General features: G+C 35.9%; 1 protein-coding gene across 2 annotated transcripts; it reads right to left on the bottom strand.

Annotated features, from left to right (window-relative positions):
- Positions 1–1,664: 1,664 nt before the first annotated feature.
- Positions 1,665–6,836, bottom strand: LOC104233325 (suppressor of mec-8 and unc-52 protein homolog 2). 2 transcript variants are annotated; one of them, XM_009786713.2, is made up of 11 exons: positions 6,696–6,836; positions 6,378–6,518; positions 5,855–5,904; positions 5,474–5,588; positions 5,029–5,077; positions 4,839–4,928; positions 4,137–4,205; positions 3,927–4,050; positions 3,034–3,374; positions 2,412–2,786; positions 1,665–2,119 (listed from the first exon to the last, which is right to left on the bottom strand). In XM_009786713.2, exons 1-11 carry the CDS (start codon positions 6,743–6,745, stop codon positions 1,850–1,852), a joined length of 1,674 nt encoding a protein of 557 aa, XP_009785015.1. In that variant the 5' UTR covers positions 6,746–6,836; the 3' UTR covers positions 1,665–1,849. The 2 variants fall into 2 exon arrangements, with proteins under 2 accessions (XP_009785015.1, XP_009785014.1); XM_009786712.2 differs by having other exon boundaries at positions 5,029–5,080; positions 6,696–6,832.
- Between the last annotated feature and the right edge of the window lie 5,064 nt (positions 6,837–11,900).

Raw genomic sequence — 11,900 nt, forward strand, 5'->3', positions numbered from 1 at the left:
GCACATTTTTGTGCATATCCAAGTATTCTGATTGTGTTGTTGAGAGTTGTGTCTGCGCGGTGAGAGACTTCAAGGTATACCTGCTTGACGTTCGCAGGCCTTGGAGTCACCATCTTACTTCATTATGCTACTGTTAAATTGTAATTCAAAATAGTATTGTGTTAAGAAATTCTATTGTATTTTAGTAGTGCTTATAACTCCGTACTACCGGTTTTGGGAAATGTAAAACTATTGGCCACTTGCGGCTATGTATGTGATTTAATGGTTTATGATAAATGATAAATAGCTCAATTCTGTTATTAAATCAGCATGCGTTACGCTTACCTAGTCTTAGAGATAAGGTGCCATCACGACATCCTAAAGTGGAAAATTGGGGCAGTGACACATGACATGATACTAATAACTTATAAAGCAAGTGACTCAACACATAACAAATGTGTGGCTTTTCTTTGAAAAGAAGATTCCAATAACATTGAAGACAATACTGCTTGCTTATCTCAATTGAAAGAAGGATATATCAGAGGAGACAGAATAAAGCACATTTCACTAAGTTCTTTTTCAGACGAATGATCTTCAAAAGAATGGTGATATCAATGTGCAACAGATTCGTTCAATTAATAATATGGCTAATTTGCATCAAATCTCTATCGACGTCAACCTTCAAGAAGCTAGTGTATAAGATTGGGATGCTCAGGCTCAAAGATATGAATTGATGCTCTCATTAGGGGAAGTTAATACGCGTTGTACTCTTTTTTCTTTATTAGATTTTGTTCCATTGGGTTTTCCTTGAAAGGTTTTTAAGGAGACAACCAAAAGATGTATTTCTAAACATGTGTACTCTTTTTCTTTCACTAGAATTTTTTTTCCCACTGGGTTTTATTTTAGTTAAGGTTTTAACGAGACACATTATCTGTTGAATAGACATTCAAGGAGAAGCGTTATAAATAGAATTGTATTTAAGGTGTATGTCTATCTTTTAGAGAGTTTCTAGAATTTGTTACTTTGTGGCTAAGTAACTTTTCTCATATAAATAGAGAGGTTTTATCTCATTGTAATTGATCCCAAACCAATAAGAATTCTCTCTCTATTTCTCTTCTTCTTTTATTGTTTTATATAACATATAGTTAAATGTTTTGCTTTAACCTCCTCACGATGCCAAGGTTTTTATTATTGCAAACACAAAATAGAGACTAAAAATATCAAAATAAAGCCAAAGACATTTAGGAAAATGATAAATCCTTTTGCATCATAAATTAAGAATGCATAAATCTAAAATGAGACAGTACGTTACAGCTTCCAAAACTTAACTGTAATGATTCGATCTTAACTTCGAAGAAATAATGTGCCTTTTCGAGACCATCCTTTACTTTCTTTACTCTACGTTAAAACTAATTCTTCAAATAAAATACATTTCTCGGAAAAAATTCATCTCATATTGTATTCCCAAGAAAAGAATGGTGAACTTGAAAAACTATTTATTTCCGTCTTTGCTGAAAGATTTGAGTTATTGGCTTATTGGTACTTCAAAGCTTAGGGTTACTCGGGTTCAAGCCCTCAAAATGGAGAAATTGATGGTAGGGAGCGCTTCCCCCGCAAAGCTGGATTGGCTGGCAGCGGCGGAGGAGGAGGGGGGGGGGGGGCAGTGGATATCGAATACTAAATAATTAAAATAAAAAGAAGCTTAGGATTACAGGTATCATTGTATCACAGGTACATTAAGGTCTTCATGAAACTAAGACCAGCTTTTATCTAAGGACGAGAGATCGTTTCAAATTCACAATATTCTGAACACAGTATGGAAGAAGATCTAAAAGTCAAAGACAGAAAAAAAATCATAAGTTTCCTCTGTTTATACACGCAGCTTCTTTCCAGGTTGTATTTCACCGTCCTCAAGCATTTCACCTTTCTCCTTCTCCGTCTTCTTTCTGGTGAGTATTTTGTTTATCTTATGCAGCTCATTGGTAAGTTTCTGCTCTTTGTTTTGTTTCCTGGTCTTCCTACCATCCTGCATTTTCACTCCAAACTGGAATGCAGCTTTTGGCATTGCTTCCTTCTGCTCATTGTACGTTGCCCACTCCTCCTCTGTCTCAAAGTCCCATCGGTGAAGCCGACCCTTTGCCTGTAGAAAGATTAATCTTTTATCAAATACTATCCATCACAACAGAGGTTTCTGACTGACACCACCACGTTAAGTTGCAGTTGATTTCTCTGACAAGTGTTATTGATCAAGCAGATACAACTAAGAAGCGCCAACAATTTTCAGGCTTGTGAGGCAATAAATTCTTACCCTTTACACTGATCAAAATTTTTAACACATAATGTAGGTTCAAAAGGTGGCGGAAGGGGTAAACCAAGGAATGACGTGCAAAATTAATGGACTTGATCTTCAGCAAGAATAGAACATCACTTACACGTCCACCCATGTCCATTTTTGACAAATCAGCTTCATCATCACTGTCAACAATCTCACGATTGTACTCTTGGTAACCAGGATAGCACTCAGAATAGCTTTCAGAAATGAAATTAGGATCCTTCTCTCTGGCATCTCTCTCTCTCAGCTGTTGAAGCCTTTGATCATCCCTCTTGAATACTGAACCTAGCCCTCTATCCTTTTCCTCTTGACTCATAAATCGTGGATCCTGTAGAACACCATCATCAGCTTGCATATCATAATTCTGCTGGAGATATTGCTCGGGATAAGCCAGCTGCTCAGAATACTGATAATCTTGCCATTCTGGTTGGTAAACACCAGCTAGTGCTTGTGCTTGCATAGCATCATATCCATTCTGGACAGAACAAACAGATTCAACAATCAAAAGATGAATATCAGTTGCAACACATAGAGCCATCTAATTAAGGTAGTAATTACAGGAAAGTCGATGCTGGACAAATATGACGACAGCATCCAACTTCATCTTTTCTTCAGAGAAATGCAGAACAAAGATTGAAGCATGCAAATTTTGTTAGCAAATATTACGAAGCCTTTTTAACAGGAAAGGTCTAATTATGCTCTAAGACTCAAAACTGACTCACCGCCTGTTGCCAATCATGAGAAGGCTCAGATGGCGGGACTGGGCCATAGGCAGGTTCACTGAAATATGAGGTCCTCTCTTTGTTTCGAGGAGATTCTTCCATATCCTCCGATACAGGGCTTTGACCCATATCTCCAGCAGGAATAGAGTAGTCAACACCTTCCCCTACAAAGATATCTTCCTCTTCAACTCTAGCTACAGCAGGTCCCTGATTCTCTTTTCTTTCTAAATGGTTCTTTTTAGGAAGCGGTGCAGATTGAGGCACAGTTTCTGTATCATTTTGGCTCTTTGATGCATCAGACTTCGATACTTCGTCGTAACCATTGGATATAACAGTCTTCCCTGCACAATATTAAAAATTATTGTCAGAACAAGGGAACCGGAAGCACATCCCTTCATCAATTAAGAGGAGATAACAAAACCCCCCAAAAGCCAAAAGTACAAAGCCCTGCCCTTTACCAATGAATAGGAGACCCCAAAAGCCCAAATTCACTTCCGAGAAACACATAATAGACTCCAGCGAACCAAATGATTTTGTTTAATCTCCATGGAAATACGGAATAATATACCTACATATCTAGTAATCAACTACCGTTGTGCCCCACATGACATTCCTCTAATTTTTACCCTGTGCCCTAGTAATCAAAGATGAATAAAGCAACATTCTATCCCGCCTACAAACATTCTACTTCTTTATAGGAAACCAGGCCCAAATTCACTTTTGTGAGCAAGAATATAATAGATATACCAAAAGCATGCAGCGGCACCAATCAGAAATCAGAGAAAAGGTTTTCACCAAATAAATTGGATATATGAGAATCTACATCACATTCAGACTATGAGCAAATGTTCAGAAAATACAAGTAAAGGTTAAGAGGCATGAATGCTAAGCACCTTTGCCATCTTTTTCCTTCTTCTTCTTCTTGAGAACTTTTCCTGATGATCCAAGGCGGAGATAGGACATGATTTTAGCTATTCGGTCTAGAACAGAACCATCAACACTGACTGTAACCATTTCCTGCAAAAAAGAGGTGAGGTAACCCATTTAGATGGAAAAGTAAGTCATTGCCTGACAGCAGTGGAATATGGGGAAAAAAGAAACACCTCAGGGACTGGACAGTCAGCTTTGCTCCTGTGTAGAGTGGTCGGAATATCAGTGTTGTATCCACTCTCCTGCCAGACAAACATGAACCATAAGCATGAGAAGAAAAAGAGACCACGAAAGAAAAAACTCTCACAGTCAATGCAAGCATTAAAATAACAGAATAGATCACAACTTTTTCACCATGCAGATTACACATCTGTTCACCATGTATTTTAGCATTAAATGATGCTACTTCAATGATTTTAGCATTTAACTCCCAACAACCCCCCCCCCCCCCACACACACACACACGCAAACACACAAACAAAGAAAGAAAAGACCTTCAGCATATACTTGACAAGGACAAGACAGTACATCCCAGCCATAAGAAACAAACTCTAATTTCCCTACAGCATTTTCCCTTCTTTTACTTGGGAAAGCGGGGTGGGTAAAGAGGAGCTGTATGGATAAAATGGCTGCACCCTTTTGCAAAACAATAACTATGATTGAATAAAGAACTTATCAAGCTTCTCAGCTAGCTACCACAAGCACAAAATTTCTTTTACTATTATCATGTCCAACCGCCATATGAAAAAGATCTTAGGGCACAAAGCAGTATAAGAAAACTCAATCAGTGGTCTGCGAAAATGATCCCTTCTCGGGCAAATAGAATCCTGGAATCACACAAATAAGAGGAGAGGAAGTAAAAAAGAGAAACATACCATATTAAAAATAAAAGACATCCGTCCAGGAAGAAACATTTCATTGGTCTTTATAACAGTCTGAGGCTTGATCATCCATTGGTATACTGACTGCAACCCAAAGCTTACCAATCACTCTATTGAAACATAATAACACCTAGCAACAACTATAGATATTCGAGACTCTGAAGCAATTAAAGAGCTAATGCACCTTGGCAGTTGCAGTACGGAATGACATCTGCTGATCTTCCTTTGATGCTCTGCTAGCAAAAGAGATGGAATGGAATAATTAAACAGAACATTATCCGGACCAATTGCTTCTTAGACATGGTATAGAAAAAAACATTTCACAAAAAATGCTTGTTAGTTCATAAATAAACAAAAAGATGTTATCAAGTCACACAAGCATCTCATGATAGTGGTCATAAATCAAGGGTAATGCAAGGAAAACCTATAGGAACATCTACAAAAAAACCTCGTATCTGAAACTATTGTCTTACGCATGGAAACTACACATGGATCAACTTTATTAGCTCAAAATTGCATCAACCATTCCAGACAAATTGACAGGCCCTTAGACTGTCAGTTGCTTATGCCTTAATTTTAAAGTCAAGGAATCTTGCATCCAGTTAAGCGACAAAGCAATCAGTAGTTACCTAGGTTTTCCCTCATACTCATCTCCAGCATCTGGCTTCTTATCTATTTCACTTCTCACTTTGTGAAGTAAAGCATAATCTAACCCTTTAACCAAATGTGTGTGTTCCACATCACCTGATACACGATCAGTCAAAAAAACGGTTGGTCAGCTGAACAGAACAGCTAAATCAATTAGAACATATATCAAGAAAACCGAGCTGAAAATAAGCCAACTCGTTTGGGCATACAATTAGAAATATACCCTTCCATAATAACACGAGGAAACTCTCTTCTTTAAGTTAGCTGTTCTATAATATCTTCTTAATTCCAAAAGCAAGCTGGAAAATCAGAAATACTCTTTACGTATTGTATAGAAACAGCAGTTTAGCAGGCAGACTAACCTCCAAGATACTTGCTCTTCTCAATAGATAATTTGTGAGCATCAGCAGACCTGCCAACAAGTTTTAAAACATGAAATGTGTATGAAAATACTCTTTTACCGTCAACTATATCCAAGGCAAAAACTACAGCAACTTCTAATGTTGCTCCTTTGGTGACCTAGGTCACAAGTTCAAGGCACGGAAACATACTCTTTGCAGAAAACTGATGGCAAGGTTGCGCACCATTTTTGCCTAAAAAATTTCCTTGCGTCCAGTGTTTGCACCAATTCAATAAATACATGACACGTGTCTTCATATACACTCTAATAATACATATTTTCGCCTTAATTTATTACTTAACCATACTAAATTAGAATACTTTGGTGTAAACACCGGGTGAAGGAAGTTCTTCCCCCTACCCTGCACTAGCACCGAAGCACTTCGTGTGCAGGGCAAGGCCCCTATATAGCTAGCTCTCAAATAAAGAGCTGGAAAAACAAAAAGGAATATACAAAAAAGAAAAAAGGGAGTTGAGAGATATTACAGAAGATCAACATTGCCGGGAGGAGCGACAGCATGAAAAGCACCCAATTCAGTGAGTTCATAATCCGGATTTTGGTCTTCTCTCCTTTCTTTAGCTCTGTCTCTGTACTTTGGTAGTTCCGGTTCTTCCGCCTTCTCTTCTCTGTAATAAAACTTCTCACTTTTCAGCAATAGTTACCAAATTATGGAGCTATTCAAATTCCACAGTTCCAAATTCAATTGAGATTTTTACAAAAACTCACACAACGCCATAATAATAGAAGAAATGAAGAAAAGTTAAATTTAAAAAAAAATGGATATCAGAGAATGGAAAACGAACTTCTTGTGACGAATTATCTTTTCCTTGTGATTTCGTTTGGAGGAAGACATGGTTTTGAAAGCTTATTCCCCAAATTGCAGATTAGGGCGAAGAGCGAGGAGGAAGACGATGACTATAGAGCCTATAGATTGGTAAAGAATTGAAAAGACAAAAACAACCTTCAGCTTCTGTATAAGCGTCATTAAAATATGGGCCTACCCGAACAGTGTAAAAGGCTTTTAATGGATTTCACATTTGGGCCACAAGGAGGGTGATTTGCAGGGAGAAATTTAAAAATAGCCAGATTTACAACTGATCATTCAAAAATAGCCCAGTTTCAAAAGTAATTAAAATTTAGCCACTTTTCATGTAAAGATAAATCTGAGCGAAAACACTGTTTAAAACCCCGGAAAATACGCCCGTATATTATACTGGAGTTCCAGCATAAGTATGCTTGAACTCCAGCATATTATACGGGAGTTCCAGGATAACTATGCTGGAACTCCCGCATAATATGTTGGAGTTCCAGCATAAGTACACTAGAATTCCAGCATAATATACTGGAGTTCCAGCAAGTATAAATGTTCAGTATAATATACTGGAGTTTGGAGCACCGGTGCTCTAGTCTTCCGTATATTATACAGGAGCCAGCAAAGTATATCGGTCCAGCATAATATGCTGGAGTTCGTACACAGATGCACCGAACTCCCGTATATTATGCGGGACCGATCTCTGTTGCAGCAAAATAGTGGTTATTTTTCATTGACTTCGTAAACCGTGGCTATTTTTGAATGACCAGTCCGAAAAATGGCTATATTGTGCTATTTTAACTGATTTGCATGAAGTGAAAATCTCAGTTTTAAACATTTTAAGCCCAAACTATTTACTTTTTAATACTCAAGCCCAAACTATTTGTTTTTCATATCCATGCAATCCAGACTATTTTTGCGGCCCACCCATTAGCAGATTCTCATACCCAGCTCAAGCTATTTCACCTAGCAGCCCACGCAATTAGCGAATTCTCAAACCCACCATCATTTAATGCCTCATTTAATTTGTCTTCATCCTTTATCGCTATAGACTTAGTTTCAAAACCTCCATAGCCAAATCATGGGAACCCATATTTCACCCAGCATTTACTGATTCTATTTTTGCATTTTTCTTTAGATTTTGTTCCATCTCTTCGTCTAATAGTAATTTTTGAGGGAAATTTTTGGATGTGAAAGTACATTTTAGTGAAAGTAATTTTCAAAATCATAGAATGTTTGTGTTTTTCTTTGTACTTTTGTGAATCAATGTGTGTGAGTTATTGTTTTCACTATGGGTCGGAAGCATTGTTCGCATAGATGGTGGCGTCGTGCACACACATTATTCTTCAACCCAAGTAGCTGCTGAATATGTTCCTCAGTCATGCCCGGTCCTAATTTTTTATTATTTTCTGATTCTCTGGCGGTGTTTAGTCCTAACCCAGCAGTATGCGTGTTGAAAACGCAATTGAAAATATAGAATTAGAAGGGGGCAAGGCAACAATATTGATGTTTCGTCAGTTGATGAAACTCCCTGTCAGTAACTACCCAAAATAAATTCTGAACTAGTCATAGCTGGTATTGCGGTGAATGATAAGGGAAAAGCTAAAGTTGTTGAGGATTCTGAGTTAGGGGAAAGCTAACGTGAATCCATGCCTGAAACAGAGACTCAACCAATCGATGTTGATTGTAGTGATGGTTCTTAAGTAAAGAAGAAAAAGATTGGTGTCGCATCCAAGAAGGTAATTTTCTTAAAATTAGGATATGTGCTTTTGAATATATAGCACATTGTTATTTTTTGATTTCCTAGTATACTTTTATATTATATTATAGTTATACTTAGTTGTGGAAACTGGAAATGAACTCATACAATTGTATACCTGGTTAGTATAGCTATATAATACATTGGTATCATATGTTTGTTGGAACCTCAGTTGCGGGAACGACCCCATATAACTATATACCCTGTTGGTATAGCTATATACTGTATTGCTATTATACCTTTTTGGCAGTATTAACTTCCTTTAATTGGCACGCTATCTGATTTTTCTTTAATAATAGTAGTAGTACCGTACAATATCTTAAAATAGTATATTATATTAATATGTGGTACACTATTTTTTGATTTTTCACTTTATTCATATGTGTTATGTAATAGTAGAATAGTCATACATAGTTGGCGGGAATTAACCAGTAGAACTATATAATATGTTGGTATAATTATATGTCATATTGGTATCATATGGTAGTTGTAACATTTTTTTGCTTGTTTTAGCTATATTTTTAAGTGAATTCTATTTCTAAAATTATTTATATGCTCATGTTTTGCATTATTGAAATTCCCTTATGCCTATAAGCCTATAGACATAGAGTATGTGTATAATAATTTTTATAGTTATAGGCAGTTGTTGGAACAACCCCATACAACTATATACCTGTTAGTATAACTATATACTATATTGGTATCATATGCTTTTGGATTCTTTTTTGGTTGTATTGGCTGCATTTAATTGGTACACTATTTATTTTTCCTTTAATAATAGTAGTATCGTACAGTATCTTAAAAATACTTAGCTGCATACCTTTTTTATTTTTCTCTTTATACATGTCTGTTATGTAATAGTAGTATAGTCATTTATAGTTGTCGGGAATTAGCGAGTAGAACTGTATACCATGTTGGTATAGTTATATATCATATTGGTATCATATGGTAGTTATATCATTTTTGGTTGTTTTAGTTGCATTTTTAAGTGAATTATATTTCTAAACTTATTTATACGAACATGTTTTGCGGTGTTGGGATTTCCTTGTATCTATGGACAAAGATTATAAACCAAAGGTAGATTGGATACCAACTGCAATGCCATTCGTCTGTTGAAAGAGAATTTAACAAAGACGCAACTTCGAATGTTTAAGAAAACATGCTTTGGATATTTTTTTGATCTGCCACCAGTTACTGTACAGATTCGGGTTATGCACCATTTACTTATTAGAGAAGTACATCATGAGGTGAAAAATGAGATGCAGTTTCTAGTGAATGATTTTAGGTTGCACTTTGGTTTGGGTGAATTTGCACTCGTTATTGAGATGAAATATAAGGGTGATACAGGTACAGAGAGCGTACCAGAGAATAGATTGATTTCAAAATATTTTGGGACAACATCTACAACATTGGTCAAACTAGTAGACTATTTTACGAAGAAGAAATAGAAGATAAATGATGATGTGTTGAAGATAGCAGTTCTTTATTTTATGAACAACTTCTTGCTTTCTCTACTCAAAACAATGGTTATTTTACGATCTTACATTGACTTGGTTAAGTCCGGTGATTTTAATAGTTATTCCTAGGGTATAGATGTTTATAACGCCACAATCGACTTGTGTTCCAACAAGTTTCAAGATAAGCCTTCTTTTAATAGACTCGGTGGCTTCCCGTTGGCTTTACAAATTTGGTTGTATGAATGCTGCACAAGTTTGGACGGTCACTTTGTTGATCATATTGGAAACAACCTTCCACGAATTCCGAATTGGATAGTCAAAGGTCAAATACAGAATGAGCGAGTTGCTTTGCGAATGTTTAGCTTGCAATACGAACAATTAATTTTCTCATTATTTTATTACATCTTTTAATGTTTTGGTACATTAGTTTAGTCACAGGTAGTTGTAGCAATATCCAGAGCAATGATATACTCTGTTGGTATACATGTATACCATATTAGTATCATATGGTAATATGAATCTTTTCTGCTACTTATACTTTTATTGCTACTTATACTTTTAATTCTCATACTTTTATTGCATTTTTTAATATTTTTGTACAGTAGTTTAGTCACAGGTAGCAATATCCCAGAGCAATAACATACTCTATTGGTATACATGTATACCATATTGGTATCATATGGTAATAGGGATCTTTTCTGCCACTTATAATTTTATTGCTACTTATACTTTTAATTTTCTCATACTTTTATTGCATCTTTTAATGTTTTGGTGCAGTAGTTTAGTTACAAGTAGTTGTAACAATATCCCAGAGCAATGATATACTCTACTGGTATACATGTATACCATATTGGTTTATCTTTCCATGCTTTATTATAACTTCTATTTCTAACTTGTGTCATTAATAAGTAGCTAAAGAACAACACCCTAACTGATGCAGAGAAGCAACTATTTGATGTGTGCGGTCTAAACTTTGAAATTGAAGCTGATTACATAGACAGTTAACCTGATAGCTTTCAGATTTTTGGCACTCAATTGCCAAAGAAACAAGTATGCATAAAATTACTGGAGGTGATTCCAAGCCTACAAATGCTGAGGTAATAAAGGAGTTACAAGGTTTGAAGCTTTTTGTGGAGACCAAGTTTGAGGAGGTGCTTGCAACTATTGGTAGGCAGTCAATGAGACCAGAGGGAATTCAGCGATATTGCTCTTTTATATAATATAATTCTGTAGTATATTGTTCAAAAATGCAATATATGCTTATAGGATATTATTCCATTCTTTACTTTTAGTGCACATAGTATTCTTGTAATATACATAATAATAAAATTGTTATTTTCTCATTTTCAGCATAAGCAACAGGATAATAATCCTTACTTTGGTGAGATGCATAAAGATTATGATCAGTTTGAATGGGGCGACAGTGGAAGGATCCTGTAGTTACTGGAGATAGCACACCCAAAGCGCCTTCTAGTATGTAAATCACAAATTTTGTTTTTTTTAAAATAGTACTCTTCATTATACTTTTTTATGTTTAGTGTTTGGTTTTGGTAGGGTTGGTCGAGAAGGCGGTGTCAGTGGTGCCAATATGAATAACGTCACAGCAAGGCATGACCGAAGTTAATGATGATTTGCGTTGTGATAAGATGTTGCATATGCAATTTTTATTTCTTTTTTATTTATTTAACTATATGTATTTGCGTTCACTAACCTTTTTTAACTTTTTTCATCCCTTTTTGTAAATGAGCATGATCTTGGGTTGGATTCTAACTTTGAACTGTATGCATATGTAATTGATCAAATCACCGTCATTACATAACATAAAAAAATAAGCAACCATCTCATGATGTTAAAAAGTGTGGGCCTGCTCCGTTGCCATCAGAAATTCCTGCACAGACACGACCATATATTGTTATTGAATCTAAAACTCCTTATTTACAATAAAACACTACTCTACAGGGTACGATTGTCGATGTTACTA

This window comes from Nicotiana sylvestris, chromosome 11, assembly GCF_000393655.2.
Source record: "Nicotiana sylvestris chromosome 11, ASM39365v2, whole genome shotgun sequence".
Taxonomy (NCBI): domain Eukaryota; kingdom Viridiplantae; phylum Streptophyta; class Magnoliopsida; order Solanales; family Solanaceae; genus Nicotiana; species Nicotiana sylvestris.